The following is a 26,505-nucleotide window of genomic DNA, read 5'->3' on the forward strand; positions in this document are numbered from 1 at the left end:
CCCACTAGTGGTACCCCCTTCTGCTCTCAGAAGTGTCCCAGCTTATATGATAAATTACATGCTCATCTTATTCATTGTCAGCCAACTACTAATAATTCATAACTATTGCTAGTTAGAGCAGCTTAACCACATAAACTATATCAATTCAGGAATGTGGTAGGTCAAATCATATTTCCAGAAAGGAGCAACTTCCTAAGTTAAAAATCTGAGAAAAAAAAAAAAGGGTGGATCTATTCTCTTAGCTCCAATTAGTGAGTGCACTCATGAGGCCAGAATTTCCCAAGATATGTTCAACAGTTCTGAGAAGTGAAAATGAGAGTTACGTGTGAAATATAAAGTAGGTGGAGGATTCTTTAATGTGCCAGAAGCTATCCTGCAAACTTCACTTGCATTTCCTCATCATTACTATTATGACTCTCATTTTACAGATGATGAAATTGAGGCTTAGAGAGGTTAAGTAACTTATCCAAGGTCTCACGGATACACTTCTTTGTGACTTCCTGCCCCCAACCACTATGTCCATTGCTTCTCAAACAAGTAAATAATGAGATCAAAGTTTCCTGTGCTTAAGTAGTTTTGAGGAATGCTGGGTTAAACTACGTTAGGTATGCTACCTTTCTATAGAGCTTTTTACTGTTTGTAATATGTCAAAGTGCTTGGCACATCTTCAAGGGGTGATACGGGCACAGTGTCTCAATCACTAACTGGGATGCAGGACGCTTTTTGTGAGCACACTTTCTGCAGAGCAAACTTTGGCCAGTGCTGCTTTAGTAATCTGAGCAGGGCCAGCGATCCCCTTTTCTATGAGTCAGCCCTGTGTGTGTATGAACACAGCCCTACACACTGAGTCAGTCTTCCTTTGAGCGGCTCCAGTTTTCTCTACTCTGAAAGGAAGAGGAGACCATCCTTAGATCCCTGAGTCTTCATGGTCCTAGGGTTGATACTTACATGTATGCTTTTAACCACCTATCATTGTGCCTTTTCACGCCCCATACTGAACTTTCTGGCTTTTCACCTCAACTTCTTCTCATTTACAAACCTAGAAGTGTCCATGGGGGAACCTATACGGTTTTTTTTTGGGGGGGGCCAATGTCCTTAATACAATTTAATAGGTGAAACCTCTGCAAATTTTGTCATTTGCAACAACATGGATGGACTTGGAGGACATTATGCTGAGTGAAATAAGTCAGAGAGAAAGACAAATACTCTGTGATATCACTTATATGTGAAATCTAAAAAATAAAACAAACTAGTGAATATAACATAAGAAGCAGACCCACAGATATAGAGAACGAACTAATGGTCACCAGTGGGGAGAGGGTAGTGGTGAGGGGCAATACAGGGGTAGGGGATTAAGAGGTACAACCCATATGTATAAAATGAATAAGCTACAAGGATACATTGCACAGCACAGGGAATATAGCCAATATTTTATAGTAACTATAAATGGAGTATAATCTTTAAAAATTGATTTACTATATTGTACACCTGAAACATATGATACTGTAAATCAACTATAACTCAATAAAAATTTTAAAAATAGGTGAAACCTCCTGATCACTTGAAGCACAGGAAATGAAGATGAGAAAAGAAGGACTTTTTTATAGGGTAGAGAGAACAAACGTGGCCATTTTTAGTCCTCTCTGAGACTTTCAGGTGGGTGGGTAGGGGGTAGATGTGGAGGCGAGGTGGAGAGGGAGTGAAGGGTTGTACCTGCATTTTTCAGCTAAGCAAATTTCTATTTTCTGGGTCCAGCCTAGGGTGCTTTGATTTCAGAGAAAGGGAAGCTACAGATAAAGGAATTAAAGGGCAGGATCAGAATCCCTCCTACCCCCTCTTGTCACTGACAGGGGCAATGGCTGACCTTGTGTGTTTAGGTCCCTAGTGCAGTAGGATTGAGTTTCCAATGGCTTTGGTCACTCAGTTATGAGCATCTTCCACTTTTCTTTCTTCTCCCCTCCCACCTCCCCTTCCCTCTCCTCAAAACCTTTCTCTCTCCTCCTGAGTCACTGGAACTCACTGGTTTCAGAAGCCACTCTTGCTGTGACCCAGGCAAGCCAGTTCCGGCATCGGAAGTACCCCGGCCTAGCTATTGTTCCATGGCCTATATACCTGATACAAAACACTTTCTAACAAAATGCAGCCACTTAACCCTTCCCCACCCTTCTGTGTTGGGCAGGAAATGTTTTTGCTTTCATAAATGTTCATTATGAGGCTTCCGTAGATCAGCCCCTATGAAAACGTTTTTTCAAGAAATTCTGATAAAAATCAATATGCACAGACAATTCAGTTTCCCACCTCCTCCTTGACTTGTACAGTCCCATTTTTCAGCAAAGCGTCATTGGGGTCTTCAAGTCGTCGCAGAGCCTTGGTCTGGAAATCGATCCCGCATGGTCACCCTAGAGGGCGCATTGTCTACGTGTTCTGCGAGGAGCCAGACGGCGCTCGCTCCCAGGCTCCATAAAAGGGGAGGAGGCGGATCAGTTTCCTTCTCTCATTGAGAAAGAGGATTGGAAGGCCGGGGGTATAAAGCCGCGCAGAGAGCGTGAAACAAAGCAGTCGGATCGGAATTGGACTTGGGAAGCGCCGTGTGGAGTCAGGCATAAAACTTGTCGGAGGAGAGGAATGAGCCTGCTCCTCTAGCTCTCCTCGTCTGCGCGGCGCTTCAGGGGTTCCCGCCAGCCTTGCGATTTATTTTTATATATCTGCTTTTTATAGAAAGAGAAATATATATATATTTTTTCCTCTTAAGTGAAAATTTCTGTTTCGAGAGAAAATAAGGCAAGATCAATGAAGGAGAGAAGAGCCAGCCAGAAATTATCCAGTAAATCTATCATGGATCCTAATCAGAACGTGAAATGCAAGATAGTAGTGGTGGGAGACAGTCAGTGTGGGAAAACCGCGCTGCTGCACGTCTTCGCCAAAGACTGCTTCCCCGAGGTGAGTGTGGCCCGCCGGGGCTGCGAGGAGGGGGGCGGCCCGGGGGGCCCCCGCGTCGAGGTGGGTGTCCCCTGACTTTCCCCCCTTCACCCGTTTTTCTTTTTTTTCGGCCGTCTTTCTCACCATTTACTACTTTCCTCCTGGTTAGACTGCCCGGAAAGGGAAAGTGGGCTGGAAGAGTTGAGGGGTTGGGATGCGCCTGCACGTTCTGCCGCTAGCTTCTGAAACTTGTTCGGTCCTGTGTGCAGAATCTGGGGTTGGGAGATTTGGATCCTTGGGTCTTGGAGGATACGGGTGGGGCGACAGGGAAGTTAGGGGTTTCGGAAGGGTCCGCGTGTTCAGTGTGAGATCTGGTGGGTGCGGGTTTTGGGGTTTCGTTTTTCAGTTGGAGAGTGGGGAGGCGATTATCAGAGGGTGTTCTGCGGGTGTCGTGCATTTTAAGATAACCTCTTTGCCCTCTTTTTTTCCCCTGTCCATCTTGTCCAGAATTACGTCCCTACGGTGTTTGAGAATTACACGGCCAGTTTTGAAATCGACACACAAAGAATAGAGTTGAGCCTGTGGGACACTTCGGGTAAGAGAGTCATCGGACCGCGTGGCGTTCGGGCGGGTTTCCAGCCGCTCAGGGGTGCGCGGCGGGTAGCGGGACTCCGCGCCTGGCACGCTCTCAGCACGGGCCAGCGCGCCACCAGCGCTCGCTGTGCGCCGCTCCTTTAACTTTGCTTCTTACGAGGGATTCCCTGCTGGGTGAAAATTGTGTCCCTTCTGAGTGGGGGTGGGGGAACGACATTGGGTCGGGGGGAAAGTTGTGGGAAGAGAAGGGCGTTCTTTGCCCGAGGGGTGACCCAGTGGTAGAAAATGCTTGTAGCCGGGTGGCCGCGGAGCTGTGCCCGAGTCGTCTCGGGGCGGCCGGGAAGGCCAAATGTTGGGGGCATGCGTGTGCCGCCTTGGAATCAACTGGCTCTCGGATGCGAGCGCGCCCCTCCAGGATCTAACCTGCTGCTTGGTGGGTAGGCGGGGAGCGCGGAGAGGGTGGTGGGAGGTGGGAGAAAAACCCCAAAGCAACGCAGTTACAGGCGGATTCCACGCTTGGGGAGAGAGTAAAGTGAGCGCAAGCAGCCGCGGCGCTCGTGACGCCTACTGCCTGGAATGCGCTGGCTGCGCGGGCAGCACCCGGCTGGCGGTCGCCGGGCCTCCTCTCCGAGCTGCAGGCCGGCCGCCCGCGCCGCCTCGGTGCCGAGCGGCAGATCCGAGCCTCCCCCGCCCCCGTGAACACTTGGTGTCCCCCGGCCCACGCCATTCCCTCCTGACCCATTGCATCACCCTCCTCCAGTCTACAAGGCGGGCCGTCCTATTCGCCTTTGACCTTCCCGTCCAGTTGAATTATTGACACGGTGAATTATTTTCAAGGGTCTGGGGTTCAAGGCCGGGTTATCGCCTTCCCACGCGCCCACCCACCAACCTGGCGCGCGATGGTAGGGAGGGCCGGTTGCAGCGCGGAGGGGAAGGCTTCCCCGCGCGGCCGTTAGGGGTTGGGGCTGGGCCAGGCGCGGTGGGGGCGGGAGCATCCCCGGGAACCTCCGGCTGGAAGGCAGGCACCCGCCGCCCCAGCCTGCGGTGCCTGGCGGCGGAGTGCCGTTCCCAGGAAGGGCGTAGCCTCTGGAGCAGGAGGACGAGCCAGTGGGAAGGCCGGGTGAAGGCCCCTGAGCTTAGGTCTGGGAGTTAAGCAGGGAGCTGGGCTGTCGCGGGTGAACCGAGCCAAATCCCGGGTGAAACTAGGGAGGAGAAGCACGCGAGTGCCAGCACGCAGGCTTTGCGTCGGGCGGGAAGGCCCGCGAGGTGAACCTGCGCTCAGTTGGGAGTGGCCTCGTGGAGGTGCTTCTGGGCTGTGCGAGCTTCCCACAGCCCTCGACTTTAACCTCTGGAGCCCCCGAGGGACGCAGGGGATTAGAGAGCACAAGGACGAGACCTTGACTGACAGGGTCGCCGGAGGCAGTGCCGGCACAAAGGCAAGTGAGAAGTCTCGCTCGAGCGCCTCTCACGGTTGGTGCCAGATGCTCCTAGGGCTGCCGTAAGATATGAAGATTTTGTTTCTCCCTAGAGAGTCAGGCTCTTCCTGGAGCCTCGCCAAGGGTAGCAGAACCGGGACCTCACCGTGTTTGTACTGAGGATTGCACCCTTGAAACTATAGGGAAGATGGTGATAGACGGAATTCTAGTATTTTCTTATTTCAGTAGTTTCCATCATCAGATTTGTACACAGCCTAGTACTTAATGGGCTCAAATTCCCAGACATATCATGGTATTTGTTACGCCTAGTGGGCAGGACAGCTGGTATGGTACCAATAATTAACACCGATTCTCAGCCTCCTCCCCCAGCCTGTTTGGACCTAATGCGTGATAAGAATTATTTAGGTATGGGGTCTGTGAGTCTGATCCGGTCGTTGATACAAAGCTATGTTTAGATTTAGCTACTGGTTACCACAGACTTCTGTATGCAGATCCTCTACCTCCCTGAGTCTCATTTCATCATCCAAAAAGAAAAGGATACAGAACCACATAATGTGCAGGATCTCTCCCAGCTGTATACTTCTTGACTTTAGATCACCAGACAGGCAAGTCTTTTTGTTTCCAGGATGTTGGTTGGCTTCAGCTCTTAGTCCCAGTGGATCTGCCATCCCATCCTGCAGTTTTCACGACCTACAAAGCAAGCCAGGCTCTGAACAGAGCCACTGCTTTCTGGTGGATTTAAGAAGGAGACACATTTGGGCAGGGAGGGGGCATGGGTGGGCTTATAGGAATATTGGGTTGTGCGTCCCATCTCAAGCTTCAGCGGTCACAGGACCACCAATGGAGATTTTAAATTAGGTGCCCAAAGAGTCAAATTGACTTTTTTTTTTTTTTTTTTAAAGAAGAGAAAAGGCACATGTTTAACAAAGCCTAGAAAACAAAATGTGGGCAGTTTATAGTTGGAGGCTCTGCTTCACATGTGCAGATAAATATCACTTCGTATAATTTCAAGTATTTAATCCAAACTACAGTTTGTGGTCTCTGCACACATAGCATCATGCCTTGCACACAGTAGTCACCCAATAAAATCTGTTGAATGAACAAATGAATAATCATATGCGTCGCTTCCAAGGAGATGAGATTCCCTGATATTTGTTACCACTGAATTACCTGTGCACAAAGAATGGCAACTTTATAAATATTGCCTTTCATCAAATTAAAGATAATCACCTGAAATGAAGTCTGTAGTGAAATAATCACTTCTATTTTTGTTTAATGAAACAAAACCTATGCATATTTAACTAAAATATAAAGGTTTGAAAAGACTGTGATTAAGAAAATACCACACAGCAAAATTATCCAGTAATGAAATCTTAGTTCAAATTTAGATTGAGTTTTATACATAATGGGAAAAAGGCATAAAGGAATTATTTAGAATCCCATTGTGTTGTTTGTGAGGTGAAATGTGAGTTAATTAAACACAGTCATGAAGCATTGCCTGGATTCTAGGAATAGACTGTTTCCACCGAAAATGTTTTATCATTCATGAGTGGAATACATCTAGCAAGAACTGTTGCATCAGCAACGAATCATTTCAAGTATCTTTAACCGTTTTTCATTTCATCTCAAGCTTTTCATGGCAAATTTCTGAACAGGATTATTTTTTGACAAACATTTGACATTTTCTTTGCCCACTAAGACATTTATTTAGTTTGGGTTGTGAAAATAATTGTGTATGCCTGATGCCTCTTGATACATTTATTTTTTCCAACTGCTATCAGTTTAACTCTGGAGAAAATATCCAAGCCAAGTGTCTAAAGTCCTAAATGTCAGATTTTTTTTTTTCCCCTTCTAGAACTTTGTGAAAGTTAGAGGGAAAATGAGGCATGTAACTTCTCCTACGTAGGGAGAGAGATGGCATAAACTTTGCCCTTTGAATGGCATTCACATCCTGCTTAGCCTCCTAGCAGACATTAGGAGATGGAAGCTGTTCTCATATCCGGTTTCTGTACTTGGACAGCTTCTCATAAGGGGGTCTCCTTTCCCCCCAGCAGCATACGATTATGCACAGGCAGAGCTCTGCCAGTTTGGGTGTAGGAAAGAACATCAAGTGGAATTAGGATTTGTGGGGCCTCGTTGCACCAAGAGAAAAGATAATTCATTCCCTACTTTCTGAGGCACAGTAATGGATAGTCTCATTTTCTCTCTCCCTCTTTCCCTCGTCCTTTCTGCATCTACTATGTGCAGGGCTTCTCTCAGGCCTTAGAGACACAGAGTTAATTAAAATATGGTCCTACCCGTAAGATGCATACAATCCAGGTAAGGCAGAGAGTGGGGGAAAGGAAGCCCTCCCCACTTAGTGAGGCTCACATGCAACCTATGATGAGCCCATTTTGTCAGATTCTTGAACCCAAGTGCCCTTTCCATCCGATTGCTGTGGGTTTCCCTTGTTAGGCATCCCTAACGCTGATAGATCTTCTAGATCCTCAGGCAGGAAACTTTTCCCGCCGCCCCCAAGGCACACACCAATTAAAGAAGCAGCCACAAATGGCACTTTGCCAGTCATTTTCTTATGGCTGCTTAAAGTTATTCCAGCCCCCCTAAAAGGAAACACAATTTGAAAAGATACATGCACCCCAATGTTCATTGCAGCACTGTTTACCATAGCCAGGACATGAAAACAAGCTAAGGGTCCATCGACAGAGGAATGGGTAAAGAAGCTGTACATGTATACAACGGAATATTACTCAGCCATAAAAAAAATGAAATAATGCCCTTTGCAGCAACATGGATGGACCTAGAGATTGTCATACTGAGTGAAGTCAGACAGAGATAGACAAATATCATATGATATCACGTATGTGTGGAATCTAAAAAAATGGTACAAATGAACTTATTTACAAAACAAATAGAGTCACAGATGTAGAAAACAAACATGGTTACGTGGGGGAAAGTGGGATGGGGAGGGATAAATTGGGAGATTGGGATTGACATATACACACTACTATATATAAAATAGATAATCAACAAGGACATACTGTATAGCACAGGGAACTCTACTCAATACTCTGTAATGGCCTATATATATGGGAAAAGAATCTAAAAGAGTGGGTATATGTATATATGCAACTGGTTCACTTTGCTGTACGCCTGAAGCTAACACAGCGTTATAAATCAACTACACTCCAATAAAAATTAAAAGAAAAAAAAAGGAAACAAAACCCTCTTATAAATAACGGCACTGTGACTCCTCTAAAAGGGAGGATTTTTGACTATCTCTAAAAGGTAGTCTTTGGATACAGGTCTATGATTTCTTGATTTTAATGAGAAATATTTCCTATTCCCTTTCATTGATAATAAGATGAGCATTTTGATTAAAAGCTGCAGAAATGCTCCTGTTGATTTTTCAAATTCACTCAGTGAGTTTCTGCAAAACAATGGGTAATGGTTTCAACATTTTGAAGTGATAAGTGAGACCAAAGTAGTCTTGTGCTTCAGAATCTGCCAGATTTGCCAAGCATAGAGGCAATTTGTAGCATGAAGCCAGTGTCTACTAATAATAGAAACTTTGTCACTTAAGGATCACCATATCTTTTCCTAAGTGATTTGATTGCAGTGTAATTTCAGCACATGTGATTTAGGGAGTAATAATCATTCGTTTCAGCTTTTAACCAGGGCAAGTTAATGCACATTTTATTTAAGGCATATTGTGAGTTTTAAAATACTCGATTCAGCTGCTAATATTCGCCCACAATAACTATGCTGTTGCCTCATAAACATTCTTTTGAATCCTGTCCTGATACAAGGTTCTTTTAGGCCACGAGTGCTAAAGTTAGCACTTCCTGTACTAGTTTTTAGCAGTATTAACAGAGGATGTAGTATTCTTAGAGAAGAGAGGAAAATCTTAATTACTCATGGCCTGACTTTGAGGACAAACTCCTCTATAGCCGTAAGTCTGCCTATCAATATATTGTTATATTTATAGATCATACATCAGGTTTGAAGAATAGTCTCAGTGACAAGCACTCTTGAAATATTTCTTAACAGGGATGGAAACGTTTCAGCAATGTGGAGGTTAGTAAATAATTAACCCAGAAAAGCAGCATCAAAAAGATCACTGGTCCCTTTTTTTGTGATTTAAGATGTAAATTAACACATCAAGGCAAGACTTATAGAAATGATTGAAACCAGTGAACATTTTTTAGGGCATTTGGTGTGCATGAACTCTGCTAAAGGCTGTGGGAGCAGGGACAAGCCTGGCTAGGACAGTGCCTGCCCTCAAGGTACTCACTGTCTAGTACTTGTTTATAGGAGGCTGGGCCTGGAGGTTCTAAAGCTGGATTCACTTAGCAAGAAGATCCAAAAAACTGTTGAAGGCTGCAGGGCTAGCCCAAGCCCCCTGACTTGTGACTCATCGAAGCCCACCACAATTTCTTCCTCATCTCTCGAAGTTGACTCAGTTCTTAAGAACTCTTTAACATCCCTCCCACTTGGAAACATGCTTACGTTGAATGACTATCAGGGAGAACAAGATTCTGAAAGTTGAGGAATTTTAACTTAACCTTGTTAGAGAAAGAGGGAGGGCAAGAATTTATGAAGAAGCCAAAGAAGGATGTGTGCTTGTGTTGTGAATATCAAGGGCAAAATTGCACAAAACCAGTTAGATCATAGGTAGTAATGAGTCTAGGAGCTTAGAGTTCCAAAGCCAGGTTCAACTCTTGAGTTTTCTCCCTGAAACTCTGTAAGAGATGTGGGTTAAAGGCAAAACAGCCCTGAGTTTGGATAGTGATTTCTAGTAAGAAGTACATAAAACTGCATTTGGAGAATTGTCCACTGTGCAGTGATTTCCGTTGAAACTATAGATCAAAAAAAGGAGGAAGATATTAATTCCCTTTCTAAGTTTATATCTGTGTCTAGATCTCTGTCTCTCTCTGTCTCTCTAATTTAAACCCCATTTAGTGTCAGGTTTTTTCCCATCTGGTTTCTTGCTAAGTTGCACGTTTTCAGTGAGGCATCCAGATTGATCATTCTGATGCCACGTGAAATAACCAGATGTTTTCTCATTAATCCAGTTCTTTTGCGTTAGATGTGACACCAAGGACCAAGTAGTTCCTCCAGCTAGCTCATGGTGTCTGGTGGTCCATGCCAAATGAATTACTTGTGTCTCAACCATTTTCTGTTGCCCTTTAAATGTCTCCTCAGTTACTATATATTGCCAACTTTACTCAGAGACCCCCTTGACATAACAGAAATTTCACTGGCATGAACGTAAGCTGCCTCAGAAGTCCAACCGGGTGTTGTACACATTAGCTTTGAAACATGAGCCTGATGACGTAGTATGTGGCAGGGCAGATTCACTCATGGGTTATTCCTGAAAGATAATATAATTTTTTTAGAAGTATACCTATCTACTCGTATCCCTAAAGTTCTGTGACTTACTGTAGTTCCACTTTAAGTAAAATGTTTTGATTCTTATATTTTTAAAGTATCTCAGTAAGATTGGGAGTTTAACCCTAAACCTTTATTTAAAGCTCAAAAATAGTCTTATTTCTACCTCTTTGACTTTCTATACAACTACGTATCTGCATTGTTCCCGGAAATTGAAAATATTGATTCTTTTCTCAGTAGCAACAGAGAAATGCCCCCAAATTTTCATAAAATCTGTTTATAATTTCTGTTAAGCTGAACCTATAGAAGAAACAAAATATCCTTCCTGGCAATACTTGTTGCATATTTGAGGTCCTGGTGCCTGTAGTGCAGACTGCTTGGAAAAAGAGTTCAACAGTCTTATACTGAGCCAGACCCAAAGTTCTGCCTGGACTTGATTCACATTCCTGAGATGATTGCTGATTTGGAGCTTTCACTCTGAGTGGAGATGGCAGGACGAAATGGAATCTTGTAATAACTGGGCAGATCATCCACATGGTAACTGCTGTTGGGTACAGGTGTTCCCTTGGTGATCACTAAAAACACCAAAAGTTAATATATTTTCTCTCCCCAAAATATGCAGTATCCCTGATTTTATTGTTCTAGGTAGGAATTTCTTATGGGAGAAAGAGAAGTTGTTCAATTTAAGGTTCAAGTAAAAGAAGTTGTATTTATGAAATAGTCAACTAGAGTTTTCAGTTCTCAAGCTCCTATAAAGCCTCCCGGTGTTTGAACTCGTTTTGCAAAAGGTTCCCTAAAGCCTCCCTTTTGGGCATGAATCTTCTTGCATTTAATTATGTACATATATGGTGTGTTCTCTGTCTTTGTGAAGAGGTGACTTAAGCAGACAGGTATGTGTCTGCAGAAGTAGTTTCTGGGTGAGGCACTTTGTGACCATTCTTGGGCTGGAAAGACGGCTCTCACCCAGAATTAATGATCTTGAAGACAAAGATGGGTAGACCTGAACAGTTTCAGAAGCCTTTTGGAACTTTGCTGATGTTTGCCAAACTCGAAGGACTCAGAGAACCTCACATGGCACTATTCCAGTCCCCACCCAAGCAAAGCTTGTTCTCTGTGGGGTTTGGGAGCACACTTTTTGCATATGTGGTGTCATCGTTTCTTTACAGTGTGGAATTTCTTGAAATTTCCCTTTTGATGATCTGATGGTTAAATAGAAAGGACCTTGGAATACTGCTGGGTGCTTAAAGTTACACAAAGTATAAGAGAAATGCTGCATCTGAGAACTATCACGTGCAAGAAAGCCTATTCCACATGGTGAGTTTTATTTGACAAGCAAAGCTCAGTACCAAGACTAACTGACTTTAGATCTAGTAGAGTACATACTACATGTATGTCAGTACCTACTATATACTGCAGTTAAAGTTCAGTTCTTTTCTACATAATACACAATTTTTCAGTGTTCTTTCTTGCCTTGTGTTTAGTTCTATAGTTACCTTGGAAGCTTTTCACATGCATCTTTAAAAAAAAATCTGTAGAAGTTAATATTTTACTGTTTGACTTAACAGAATGCTGTAAGGCTTTTCTGGAGGGATGGAGGAGTGAGGGGCAGGTATTGTTCCTGTCTCATCGACTTGCTTTCTGCTTCTTCCTTTGGTGTCACTTCTCCCTCCCTGTATTGCTTCTCACTTCATAGGGGCATTCCTGGAATTCCTCTTTATTTTTTCTTGGGTGACGACTTAGCCCCCGCGTGCCTGTGATCACACCATGCACCCTCAAGCTTTGCTTTTCTTCCTTGCTTTGTGTGGTAGCTTGGGCTTTATAGGCAAGAATTCCAAGTGCTTAAATGCAGAGTAAACACTTGCAAGTTACACTGGATTCACCCTCCCCACCCCCCCCACCCCGGGTCCCACACCCTCCCACACCCCGCCCGAAGGTCATGCTTAGCCGGTGGATTGTTAGATTCTTCCTGGTAGGACAGTTCTTTTATCATTCTCTATCAGTTTTCTTTTTTTACTCTGAAAAAATACAGACCATGGATTTTTCTATTCAAAGTTTTAACCATGCCCTATCAAAAAATATAATGGGGCTTCCCTGGTGGCGCAGTGGTTGGGAGTCTGCCTGCCGATGCAGGGGACACGGGTTCGTGCCCTGGTCGGGGAAGATCCCACATGCCACGGAGATCCCACATGCCGAGGAGTGGTTGGGCCCGTGAGCCATGGCCACTCAGCTTGCGCGTCCGGAGCCTGTGCTCCACAATGGGAGAGGCCACAACAGTGAGAGGCCCATGTACCGCAGGAAAAAAAAAAAAAAAAAAGAATAAGTGGTCTTGTTAAGTTCAATGACAAATTACTCTTGTAGTTAGTGGTTGGGCAAATTATGCTTATAACTAATAAATGTGGAGATCAGTTTTATTACTACCTTTGGACACTCTTGTGGATCTAAAAGCGCTGTTCGTTAGCAAAAGTAATAGGACAGATCAAAGTGTCACTCCTAATTAGATCTTGTTAAAGCTCTTAAAAATTACTTATGTACCTCAACAAGGAAGGTGACATATTTCTCATGAACCTTAATATATATATATATATATATTTAATATGTATGTTCATTCAAAACATTAAACCAAATAAAAACAAAAGCAGAATCAAACCTCCATAAGAATTTGGTTTCAGTTGCAAACTCCACTTCATTTTAAAGTCAGGCCAGTACCTACATTTTGCAGATATTTGGGTACACCCACTAAGTACAGAAGGCAGTTCCCTTGATTCTAGGAAGCAGGAGTCTCCAGCAGTGACAGAGGGCTGAAGAAGATAAAGCCACATCCCCTTTGTGGCCATAAAATGGGAGGGGGAGAGAAGCCCAGTACACAAAGGGAGGGGTGTTCTCTGCAGCCACGTGGTGGCTTGGAAGTTAAAACCATTCCTCTGGATTTTCCCAGTAGTTCAAATTTTGATTACTCTATTTTAGCACCCTTGTAATTCTCCAACTGTCTTTCCTTAATTTTGTGTCTGGGAAAGATGGTTTTCACTGTTAATGTAGAGTAGTCTTAGATCAGAGATTAGCAGTGTGTACTTACTTTCATCTTAGTCAAAGATTATGTCCTGAAGGAATAAGGCACCTGGAGAAGCCTGTCCTCCAGAGTTCAGGTCTGCTGGAGACTGAAAAATATCCACAGCGAGATAGTTTTCTTCCCAATGGGAGTGATTTCCAAGAAGGGAGATCTCTGAAGCCTAGTTAGGCTTCTGACATCCTGAATTGTTGGAACACTGTGACTTTCTAGATTTGGGGTCAGGTCATCTCCTGCTAACTTGGAAGAGCGGAGGAAATCCTCGTGTATGTGTCTGGTATTTGGATTTCCACTCTATGATCTGGAATTTTCTGATTCCATGTTTAGAAAAAGAGATTCCGCAATAATTACAGCAGAAGCTGTGTCCAGGTTAGACTTTGGACACGGAAACAGAAGCTGCAATTCAGAAAGTCTGAACTTCACAGAACAAATATGGAAATGCCAGTGTATCCATGTATAGTGATAAGCCATCTCATTTCTGACCCTCTCAAAAATGTTGAAGTTAATGAACTATTTGTGAATTTTCTTGTAACCTCAGATTTTTTTTTTTGAGTGGCTGAGAAGGCAGCAGCCACAGCGTGTCGTTTTCAGCAAACAGCCCTTTCAGAAAGAAGCTTTCAGAAACAGCCTATTCTTACAGGCCTTACTATTTTAAATGGCTTTTTTTTTTTTTTTTTAACTTTAAACGCTTTAAGCTTTTGGAAAGTATCTTTTTGTTGTCAGTCTCTACTCCATCAGGGTCCTGATTCCAGATGTGGGCAGGGAGCTGCTGTAGCTCAGGACAGATTCTGGCTTAGTTGTTCTATATTTGTTCACACTTTTCTTCCTGATTCCTAGAACATTTCCCTTTCTTCTTGCCTGAAGTTGTCCCTTTCCATCCCTAAAGCAGCTGGTGAAAAGCCACAGCATTCCTGGGTTGCTTAGTGAATGCTAGGAACCCACAATATCCTGTGAAAAGGGATGATGCACCCTAACTACGGACAGTAACTTTGAGATCTCAAGAGCAGCCTCCTGAAAAATTTTGTTTTGATAGAAATGTAAAAGATTATTTGAAAAGCTTCTTTAGTTCTTTCTCTTTCCCTGACTTTGACTTTTGAGGTTTTGATTTATCAGGGGACAACATGTCATGTTTTTCTGCTAGAAATGGAAGGTAATGTCAAAATGAAATTGGGTTTCAAAAAGTCTGGTGGCTTAGATTTTTTTTCTCTATTCTGGAGTCAAATTATATATATATATATATATACACATTCCTAGGAAAATGATTTCATGTTGTTCTTGTGACATGTCAGTATACTGAAAATGATTTTCAAAAATAAATAGCATGGCCGGCTGTTATTTGATTTTATAGACACACCATTTTATAATAACTGGCCTCATGCAATTGCCCATCCTTTGGATTTTTAAAAGAATGGAAGAAATTTCCTAAACGCCAGAGGGGGTTCTGTGGTTAAATTAATCGGCTGGTAACTTGAACCTTTAGGGAACCCTGGATTTAACTCAGGCTCAGATCCTTGGATCATGCCTTGATGTCACTCCCAGAGATGGAAAAGTGTAAAAAGGTGACAGGATCCAGTATGACATTTATTACATTCTTTGGTTGTAACAGGAAGAGAGTCTATACAGGGTTTGGGGATAAGTTTAAGTACGCAAGCTCAAAGGTCATGGCTTATACAAACTTGTAACTTGGAGATAAGGTGGTGCTGATAAGGTTCACGATGGTTCTCTTTGTGTGGCTGAACCCACCCTTTTCCTCCCTCCCCCATTCTCCATTGTACGAACAGAGTGATCTTGAATATCGGGCTCTTTCCCAAGAAGTAGCTCCTGTGACTGTGCTTGCTACCACTCAGCTTTCGATAGCAACAGCACAGCCATAGCCATAGTTAAGACTTCTTGATCCGTTACTAAGTGACAGGCACTGCCCAGGTTTATTGAATCCCAGGTAGGTACTGTTGTCATCTTCCTTTCATGCGTGAAGAATCGGAGGCACAGAGACCTGAAGCCGCCTGCCCCCGTCTTGCAGTGGTGGAGGTGGATTTGTACTCCAGACCATCTGGTTCTAGATGCTTCTGCCCTCCACCTAGGTGCCTTTGGGCTCTACTCTTTGAACTGTGCAGATTTCAACTTAAGATCCCGGCTCCTCCCCTCGAATTTAAGTCAGATACAAGTGAGGTTTCCTTGTCTTCTAGTAGAAATGAATATAGTACTACTCGGCTTTTGTTTGCTTTCTTTTCCAAGAATTAGAGGAGATGGGAGCCACGTGACCATCCAAGGATTCAATTCAAAAGGGCAGAGTTCATGCATGACAGGCTAAGGGGATATTCATCTGAAAACCTGTGTTTCTTTGTTTCTTCTCAGGTTCTCCTTACTATGACAACGTCCGGCCCCTCTCTTACCCAGATTCAGATGCTGTGCTGATTTGCTTTGACATCAGTAGACCAGAGACGCTGGACAGTGTCCTGAAAAAGGCAAGTGCTGGGGAGTGATGACGCAGATCAGTACTGGCCCAGATATGAAGTAGAAACATGTGGTTGGCTGGGAGCTCAAACACTGCAGTTAATTCCCTGCTGTACGTCTTGTAATTAAAACACTGAAAAGGACACTCACACATTATAACAGGGTTTCCACTCCTATGTGTCCCAAGTTTTGATGATGAACCTGCTCAACATTTTATTTCATTTTAAGGAACAAAATACCCTTTTAAGAGCCTCTGTGTTTATCCTTTGGGTGGCAGTGGGGCAGCTAAAAATACTGATACTCCATTACTGCTAAGTGTGTCTTCCTTCTTTCCGTCCTTCATTCACCCTGTAGCTTGTGCTTTACTTTACAGGTTTACTCTTGACCTCAATTCAGGGATTGAAATGAATGCAGTAATAGCTGTTTTAGTAAAGAAGCTGTATTTCAGTAGTGATGTTATTTATTAGAAACGGAAATAGAATAAATAAGGGAGGAGTAGGGGTGTGTTTACAGACATTAGACCAGGTGATGTCAGATACTAGTAAACACGGTCGTGTACACATGTCACAGATGATATCACATAGCTAGTTTCTGGAGGCAAAGGTAGTGTGAGGTTCTGTAGGTGGGGAAGGAATCTGAGGAAGCTCTGGATGGAACCCGGGGGGGTCAGGAGGAAGGCACCCTATGGCAGGTGGGTCACAGGTCCTGGGGAGGCTGGGTGGGGGGCGGGGAGCATTCCTTGGGCTCTGCCAACCTAGGACTAAGCCTCCGGGTAGGTAGAGAAAGGCATATGCCCGTCCAAGGACCAGCGTGTATTAGCCTCTAGCTGACGTCTCAGTCCTGGCCTGAGTGCTGTGGGGTTTCGGAATCAGACCTTCCCTAGAGCCCCCTTCTTCTCCACGCACTCAGGCTTAGTCAGAGGATGTGCTTAAGAGCACGGCAGTGTCCTCGTGTTTTGTGTGTTTTTGTTAGTTTATTTTTCCCTATCATGTTTGACTGCTGGCCTTGTGTGTCATTACGAAATTAGGATTTGAAGGTTAATCATCCCCCCTACCCCGTCTCTTTACTAAACATGACAAATATAGTTAGTTCAATGAAATATGCATTTCTTAAAAGATTAAAGGCTCTTTTTAGCTTTCAATTTTGAGTAATGTTTGTACCTAGCACAAATAATGCGACTGTCAGATTCTGGCAGGAATACACCTTTCCTTCCTTCGGTGCTTGTGAATAATTGCTAGACCTGGGCAGGCCAGAGCCATCACACGGCTGAGGAACAGCGTAGCAGCTTGTCTCTTGCTTGTCTGTAGATAAAAGAGACTGCTTCTGTACTGGAGTTCTTACTTGATGTAGTATCGGGTTATGCATAATTTATGATGAAAAGCCTTGCTCCTGTTTTATTTTGCTTTTGTCTGCTAAGACCAAATGTGTAGTGACTTTGGCCTTAGAGATATTAATGAGTGTGTTTTACATTTGTGTGAAGTTTAAGGCTCATAATAATCCCTGCTATGGTTTGTCTTGATTAATTGAATCCTTTAAGTCCTTGAATATCAAAGAGGTTACGGTGACTTAGAGCTGGAGAGATCTTATTCTTTTTTTCAATTCACCTTCTAGTTCTTTCTCCAGTGTCATCTAGCACACGATAGATGCCTCTAAATAGTGCTAGAAGGAAGGAGGGGAGGGAGGGCGGGAGGGAGGAGTTGGTGGATAAATTAGGCTCTTATGGAAAGTATGTATTATTCCCTTCAATCCACGGGTGTGCTTTGGACTAGAGTTCGTTGCCCACAGTTCTAGATCTGGAGATGTCTCCTCTAGAGGTCTTTTAAATTACTCCTGCAGGATGTCACTTTTATCTAGTATTATAGACATGACTTAATCACCCCCACTCTCTTGTGAATTCCTTTCCAGAAGACTCAGCTACATCTTAATCATCTCTGTAACCACCACAGTATTTCGTAGAGCACTGAGTACGTATTTGTGAATGCGGGCAGGGAGAGGCAGGCGCAGGTTCCCGATCTCAGCCCCGGAGCTGAGCTCTCCTGTGAACACTCTGAACTCCTGACTCTCACCCTGATGGCCATCTCAAGCTTGAGGAAGTGAAACCACAAAAAGTCATCCATTTGCTCTTTAAGAGGACAGTTGGAATTCCCTGCCAGGCATTTCTGGAGGTTCTAAGCGTTCTTGTTGGGTCATGAAACAACTAGCCAAAGTAGACTAAATTAATAACTTACGTCATTTAAGACTAACTCAAGGACATATGAGTCATGGGACCAGATGCCTCCCTGATAACCTGAGATGGGCCTTTGCAAATGTCATGGTCTCTGTTGATTCAGCCACACCAATGGAAGGTCCTTAAAGGCAGGACATTCTGTTCTGTTAACTCTATCTCCAGTCTCTGGAATCTCAGTAGAGATTTCAGCACATGGTGGCTGCTCAGTCTCTCTAGGTGGGATTAATGAATGTACAACTGTGCTTGTGTTGGCTCTGCCTTATTCCCAGTCTTCCATGCTGGGAAGTACCAGCTCAACATATCTGAGGATGTAGTCACTTGTTAGAATATATAATTATCCTTAAGGCACTTTTATCTTTCAGAGATTAAGAAATTGCCTTAGTTACTCTCTCACAACACCCAACAGGTCTCTTGCAGTAGGGACAGTTCATGAGTCACCGAGAAGAAGAATATGGTTCCCTAATGGATCCGCTTTAAAAAGCAGCAACATTTAATGTCTAGGTAGAAGATAAATGCAAGTTTGCTTCTGCATCTGAAGTGACAATTTCTTTTAAATGTCCTTTTTGAGTCCCATTTCCAACGCCTGCCGGTGGAGACCTTGTTTTCCACTTTATGGATGCCAGCACTTTGTTAATTTTTCATCTTCTTCCCCCCCCGCCCCATAGTGGAAAGGTGAAATCCAGGAGTTTTGTCCCAACACCAAGATGCTCTTGGTCGGCTGCAAATCTGATCTTCGGACAGATGTCAGTACATTAGTAGAGCTCTCAAACCACAGGCAGACCCCAGTGTCCTATGACCAGGTACGTATGTAGTCAGTGGGCACACATAGATTTTAGAATGTCATAAATGGAACATCATTCGTAGGAAATAAAATAAAAAGTAGCTGCTTTTCTAAAGGCTCAACCAGGGGTCAAGGCCAGGCGCTAGCCCCTTTTTCTCCTAAGATGCAGAATAAGCACCATGTGTCCAGGCCGTGACCATCTGTAAACACAGATGAGAAGGGCTGGCGTTTCTGTGCTTCTGCCTTCACAGCAACGATCCCAGCCCCTTCCTGGCAGCCCATTGCTCAGATTAATGTAACAACCGCTAAGTGAGCACCAAAGTGATCTGGGAAAAGGTTTGGCTGAAATTGTGGTGATACTTTGATTCTGGACTCTCTCAAAGAGCTTTCCAGTACTTATTTAGCAGTTGACTGTGTAAGGATTCGTGTGTGTGTGTGTGTGTGTGTGTGTGTATACATAAGACGTGTTTGGAAAAAAAAATCCTTTAAAATGTGAAATGCTCTGTCATTCGGTAGGGGACTCACAAAGTGATATTTGATCACTTGAGTGCAGAAACAGTGACTCAGAGTCAACCCCCTGTATCTCTGCAACTCTCACTGGGTTTAAAGTGAAATAGATTTTAAGAGAGAATGTGGTCAAAATCAGTAATACTCTTAAAGTTAATCTTATTTTACACTCAGCAACACAATACAATACAATACTTTAAAAAGGCCACTGTCAGTAAAACCGAGCACTCCAGAAAACTGTCTTTTAGAGCTTCATCATTTCTGCACGCATTCCCCTCAAGCATTTAGAAAGGAGGAGAATTGATTTCAGAAGTTCATTCTCTTAAAACTTACAACCAGATTCTAAAGAGAGTTCGTGATGAAACAGCTAGAATTTTATTTAGTATTCATCGTTTGACCATTCATACTGTGGTCTTCTTTGTCCTTCATTCCAATTAACAAAAATCTGGCTAGGTAAATAAGTCATTTTGATGCACACATGCTTATTATTGTGTCCACTGGTTGTCTGCTCCGCATTTAGAAATTACATATTTTGTGTCTCCTAAGTAAGTTGTAGATGCTAGAAAGTATTATTCCTTTCCTCAATTTATTTTGTCCCTAAGACATAATCATATACGTTTCAAAATTGATTCTAAATTCTCTTACCCCTGTTTTTTTGTACAGCTTGTCTATTAGTCTTGAGTGCCATTTACGCTCAAGAAAAGAGAAATTGAGTGCCCCATGAGGTGCTGGAACAGGCTCAAGGGGCCAGATCACCCTGCCAGAGCATTTAAATTCATGGTCTTCAGCTTTTTTACTCTCTTCCAATAGTAAGATTCTCTGGGTAATTCTTAGAATCACCCATACTAACCATTTGATCGTGGCCCTTGTTTATTGATGACCCAATGACATTAGATCAGCCTTTAGCACCTCTGGGAAGTCAAGCAGTGTCTACTGAGTGATGATAATTGGACATCTTAGGATTGGGTCTTGGCTGCAAATATTTATGAAATAATAAATAAGGCAGTTCAAATGTAAAAACTTGTTTTTCGTCAATACTTAGAAAATTCAGTTAACATGAGAAACATTTTGCTATGCATTATTTCGTGGTGTTAGAAGACACACTTCCCCAAAGACTTATTGCTGATCACAGGCCCTTTTTCTTTGCTTCTCAGGGGGCAAATATGGCCAAACAGATCGGAGCAGCTACTTACATCGAATGCTCGGCTTTACAGTCAGAAAACAGTGTCAGAGACATTTTTCATGTGGCCACCTTGGCATGTGTAAACAAGACAAATAAAAACGTTAAGCGGAACAAATCGCAGAGGGCGACAAAGCGGATTTCACACATGCCCAGCAGACCAGATCTCTCCGCGGTGGCTACGGACTTACGAAAGGACAAAGCCAAGAGTTGCACTGTGATGTGAATCTCTGGTTATCTTTAAGGAGGACAAGGAAACCTAGTGTGGAAAACACCACCAACAAAAAAAAAAAGGTGAAGTCTGAGCAAAGTGCATAGCCAAAGTCACGTATTCTGGAGGCTTAGGAGGCATTTGGAAGGATGCTCATCTTTTTGGAATCCTGTCCTTAGGTTCGGCATGTAGAACAAGCGGTGAGAAGTGAGTTCATTGAAGAGTTTTGAAGCGTGACTTGAAAAATATGCCAAAAAAAGAGAGATTCAGATGGGCTAGAGGGCGAGGAGGAATGCGAGGACCTCCAAGAAGAAAAACCACGCTCTGAATGGTGCTTGCGTTTTTGTTTTCTTTGTTACAATCTATTCATGGATCTCTACTTTGATTTAATTTTTAAGTGTTTTAATCTCCTTTACAAAAAGTATATATTAATACACTGTCCTCATTGGGGAACTGGCACTGTGACCTTAGCATTTAGTTTTCTAGAGGATGTGATCTAATTTCCTCCTAGCTCATCATTAAAATGGAAATTGTATCAGGACCCATGGGATATCCAGAGGAAAAGTTGGTGAGGCTTTGAAATCTTGCCATCCTGAAGATAGCTGAGCGAGATGGTTCTCAAGAAAGGCTTTTGCAGTCTTGCAAGATACGCAGACCAGCACTACCAAGATTGAATAGGTCAGCTAGAAAAAAAGGGTCAATTTTTGTTCAGTCTGATGGTTCTATTCATCCCTGTGATTGTCATTAAAAAGTGGTAAATTGCTCAATGTGATATTTTTGTGTGCTGTTTAGAAAAGAGGGTGTGTGGTTTGTTTGGTTTTTTTTTGCCATCGTTGATAAAAATGCAAAGTCAAATAAAAGGTGTCTTGGTTTGACGTCATGGAATGGTCCAAGGGGGGAAAAAATGTAGGTACTATTTTCATCTGAAGAGATAACGAATGCAGGATAGTAGCAGAAAGCACAGTTTGTGAGTTAAGCCGTCCGGAATTAAGATACCAAAAGTACAAAGCAAAAGACCTCTTTTGGGATGAAGCTCCGAAGTTGGCAGTATCTGATGATCAGTTTGTTTATTTCACTTTCTTTCAATGAACATGATACAGAAGGACCCTCTGATCCAAGCTTTCGAGAATCCTTAGAGGAAAATTGTGTGATGTCAGTCCTGACACCATCCTAGGGCGTCTCTAGAGAGTGATTGCTAAACCTCACTTAACCAGATTCCACCAAGGCCCGTGTTTGATACTTTATCACTATCGTTGCGTAAAAGAGTCAGCATTTAAAATAGTTTACAGATATTTTTTGACCAGTTACTTTTAGAGCTTCTTTCAGAGAAGAAACCAGATCTGACCTTTTTATTGTTGGCGCTTGTTGAAAACGAGCTTTCTTTCCAATGATAAAGCTTCATTTTTGAAGTGTTGAAGCTGTGCTCCCATTCAATTGTGGCAGGAAGGAGATTAAGGTAATTACAGCATTCAGGCTGTGTCTTACGAGCACTTTGTTCTGTCTCTGCAAGAAAATACCATTCCAGTCATTTCCCACGAAATACAGACATTTTACCAACATGCTATGCTTTGATTGATGCAGCATTATGCTTTGGGCAGTATTACGAAATAGCTGGCAAGTGCTTTCTGTATTTAAATATTGTAAAAAGAAAATAAGTTATAACTGTTATAAAGCAGAACTTCCATTGCAGTTTTTTAAATGTTGAAGTCACTTTGTATGTTTGTTTGGTCAATGTTTCTGCAGTATTTATTAAAACATACTTTTTTTTTCTTCAAATAAAAAAGTAACCATGTCTTTGTCTAAACGTGATCTGCCTTTTATTACCTACTTCCTGATATAGCTATTTAGTTTTCTTTAATAGAGGTGACTGTAAGATCTGACCTAACATTTCCTGGGTGAGTAGGCCTTGGAAGTTTTTGATTTCTGGCAGAAGTCAGAGTTTGTTAGGGGAAGATAAATCTGTGTATATAAAAGGTTTTCATGATGGGGGCTTCCCTGGTGGCGCAGTGGTTGAGAGTCTGCCTGCCGATGCAGGGAACGCGGGTTCGTGCCCCGGTCCAGGAAGATCCCATATGCTGTGGAGCAGCTAGGCCCGTGAGCCATGGCCGCTGAGCCTGCGCGTCCAGAGCCTGTGCTCCGCAACGGGAGAGGCCACAACAGTGAGAAGCCCGCGTACTGCAAAAAAAAAAAAAAAAAAAAAAAAAAAAAAAAGGTTTTCATGATGATTTCAGGTCCCAAGAAGGACATGGAGTGTAATTAGACTAAGTGATTTGACCATAAACAGAAAAGAGCCACGACACTGCCTAGGATTAATTCGTAGAAAATGTGGAACTTTCCTTCAACAGTTTAGTAATAAACCAGTATGATGCAGTCTCAGGTCACAGGTTTAATTCTGATGATGAGCCTAGTTTGCTACCCTGCCCGCTGGAGCCCCAAGCTACGCTTCCTAAACCAGCGTCCACCTTGCAACGTGTGCTGTTGTTCGCAGAAACCTATTGTATAGGTGACCCAGGACCCGGCTATTGCAACGATTAAGGGAAAGCACCAAAAAAAGGAAAGCAAAAATGATCTTGTTTATTGTAGCAGCATCTCTAAATAACACAGGACAATACAATACAGGCTTCCGCAGTGACCTGAAGCTATAAAGTCAGCATGGAATAGCTTAGGATCAAGAGAGGCCTGGGTGCCCATAAACCCAGTCTTTAGCTAAGACTCTTACATGCAAGTTTTACAGAAATGTCCAAAGATACTCCACATGGAGTATCTCACAGCTACTCAGAAAATCTCAGCTACTTCTACACAGCTAAGTCCCTTCATATAAAAACTGCATCCTTGCTTTTTTTTAAATGGCTTTCAAAGTCTGAGGTACAGTGACTTGCTTGGGAATAATTCTCAGAAACGCAAAGCAGAGGGATCTAGCACAAGTGAATGAGTTACAGAGCACTGACATTACGGATAGTCTTATAAAAAATTTTAAAAAGCACAGAATTACCGAAAATATTTGTAACTTATTCTTGTCGGCATGTAGTAAAGGAAATAAAAGTACTTCCTTAATCTTGGGTGTTGAGTAACTTCTTAGGCATAATATCTAAATCAGGCTTGCAAGGAACTCGTTTCTCAACAATGACCGACACAGGAGAAAAAAACCAACAGCTGAGTTTCTGCTGACCTTGGCGGTATTTTATAGGTTGTACAGTAATGTTTCCCTCTGGTGAATTGTTCTTTTCCAGCAGCTTTAATTTGTTAAACCAAAAAGAAAAAAGTTGGTCTTCAGCCCTAGGCATGTATGCCTTCCTTTTCTCCTCTGACTTTTTGCTTCAGCAAACATTTCTTCTAAGCATTCTGTGAACATTCTTTTCTATTGATTAATGATCATGATTAATGCCTCTTTAAATACCGAAAAGTGATTTTCAAATTCTGAGTTAGAGTTTAATTGTGCCTCTCTTCTATTAATCTTTTTCAGGAACAGGAATAGTTGCTTAGAAGAGTCTGGTTATTTCTAAATGTGCCTTAATTGCAAATTTAGAAATAACCCAGGGAGTTATTTTGTATTAGAAGTAGAAGGAATAAAAAAAGAATCGCCTCATCCGTTATGACTCCTGAAACTCTTAAAGCTGCATGTCCTTTTTTATGGGTTATTTTGACTTTAGCATTCTGTTCTAAACCTAGTTTTTATTTTTGTCCTTTCATTGGCCACATATTTATTGAGTGCCTACTATTTGCCTGCCACGTTTCTAGGCTTGGCCCATAATCATGACCAAAGCAAAATCTCTGTTCCAGGGAGTTTATAATAGATTAGAGAGAGACAGTCACAAACAAACCATGATGCACCATGTCCAGGTGTGACCTCCGTGGATATTAACCAAGTCATAGATAGTGGCTGGTGGAAAACATTCCAATATGTAGCCAGGTACCAATGAAATAGCCACACGTTACACCACACTTATAATGCTATGATATGATGGTGCAAAAGGAATTTTCAAGTGCATCCTAATGGCTGAGGTCCATTTACGGTGACTATGGAAGAGCAATGTGAATGTGAATGATGGATGCCCATCATCAACGTAGAATTTGTATAAGGACTTCAGATCTTTGTGCTTGGTTAGAAGTCCAATAGGGGACTACATTACTACACAATCCATGGTTGGTTGAATCCAAAGATATGGAACCACAGATATGGGGGAGCCGTGGATGTTGAGAGCCAACTATGAGTTGTATTTGATTTTTCAACTGCACCAAGGATGTGAGCTCCAACATCCACGCTGTTCAAAGGTCAACTGTATTATAATATTATTACAGTATATAATATAGGGACTTCCCTGGTGGCGCAGTGGTTAGGAGTCCTCCTGCCAATGCAGGGGACATGGGTTCGAGCCCTGGTCTGGGAGGAGCCCACATGCCGTGGAGCGGCTGAGCCTGTGCACCACAACTGCTGAGGCCCGCGCGCCTAGAGCCTGTGCTCCTCAGCAAGAGAAGCCACCGCAATGAGAAGCCCGCGCACCGCAGCGAAGGGTGGCCCTGGCTCACCGCAAGTGGAGAGAGTCCGCATGCAGAATCAGGGACCCAGTGCAGCCAAAAATTAAAAAAAAAAAAAAAAAAAAAAAAAAAAAATATATATATATATATATATATATATATATATATATATAATACAATACTATAATTATTATTAAATCCTCCCAATTTACTAGTCCTCCATATGAATGATATAGAAGTGGAAGATATGGCAAATCGCTGGTGAGAGAAGACTCCTTCATTCCTTAGGTTCCTTTTGTTAAATATTTTAGGTTCCCTTCAGCTCCAGGCACATAGTTCTTCCCTCTTTTCTTACTGCTTGTTCATGTACAAGTAATGTACAAGTAATTTCCCTTTGCACATAATGTCCGTGAACATGACTCTTCCTACAAAGCTGTAGCATAATAAATAAATAGATGCAAGCAAACATAAGGTCTAATGATGGGCTAAATAATGGCTCCCCAAGCAGTCCTGCCTCTTAATCTCCAGTAACTGTGAATGTTACCTTATCTGGTACCTTATCAAAGGGACTTTGCCTTTGTGATCAGTTAAAGATCTTGAGATGGGGAGATTGTTTTAGCTTATCCAGGTGGGCCCCAGATAATTGCTAATCCTTGTGAGAGGGATGCAGGAGGACTCAGAGTCAGACAGTGGCAACATGATGAAACACTCAGCAGAGGGAAAGAGAAAGAGATTTGAAGATGTTGTGCTGCTGGCCTTGAGCACAGAGGAATGTAGCCAAAGGATGTAGTTGGCCTCTGGAAGCTGGAAAGGTCAAGGTAAGGGATTCTTCCCTGGAGCCTCCAGAAGGAATGCAGCCCTGAAGATCTATTTTAGACTTCTCACCTCAAGAACTATAAGATAATAAATCTATGTTGTTTTAAGCCACTAAGTCTGTGGCAATCTGTTACAGAAGCACTAGGAAACTGATACAGGTAGGCTAACCAAAACTGTCCTCTTCCTTCATGCCTTACATTTGACTTCTTTAGATGACGAGGCGATGGCCTTGGCTCGTGGAGTTGCTACCATAGACCCAACTACTCTTTTTAGGAATTGCCTACCTGCCATTCCTAGTGAGTGTTAGCAATCTTCACTCTCTCTTCGCTCAGTGTCTCCGGAAGTGCCTGGACTAGCATCTCACCCCACTAGCCTCTTATGTGGACAGTCTTAGCAAACAATCCCTCTACTCTCTCTTGAACTCCTTTTGGATGATGAGATTTATAGCCCTG

General features: G+C 42.9%; 1 protein-coding gene across 2 annotated transcripts; it reads left to right on the forward strand.

Annotated features, from left to right (window-relative positions):
* Nucleotides 1-2,527: 2,527 nt before the first annotated feature.
* Nucleotides 2,528-22,561, forward strand: RND3 (Rho family GTPase 3). Of its 2 annotated transcripts, XM_032637262.1 has the most exons (5): nucleotides 2,528-2,940; nucleotides 3,427-3,514; nucleotides 15,757-15,866; nucleotides 18,748-18,882; nucleotides 20,525-22,561. In XM_032637262.1, the coding sequence occupies exons 1-5, from the start codon at nucleotides 2,791-2,793 to the stop codon at nucleotides 20,774-20,776; spliced, it is 735 nt and encodes a 244-aa protein (XP_032493153.1). In that variant the 5' UTR covers nucleotides 2,528-2,790; the 3' UTR covers nucleotides 20,777-22,561. The 2 variants fall into 2 exon arrangements, with proteins under 2 accessions (XP_032493153.1, XP_032493154.1); XM_032637263.1 differs by lacking the exon at nucleotides 18,748-18,882 and having other exon boundaries at nucleotides 2,558-2,940; nucleotides 20,525-22,554.
* Nucleotides 22,562-26,505: the final 3,944 nt, after the last annotated feature.

The sequence above is a fragment of the Phocoena sinus genome, chromosome 7, assembly GCF_008692025.1.
Source record: "Phocoena sinus isolate mPhoSin1 chromosome 7, mPhoSin1.pri, whole genome shotgun sequence".
Lineage (NCBI taxonomy): Eukaryota > Metazoa > Chordata > Mammalia > Artiodactyla > Phocoenidae > Phocoena > Phocoena sinus.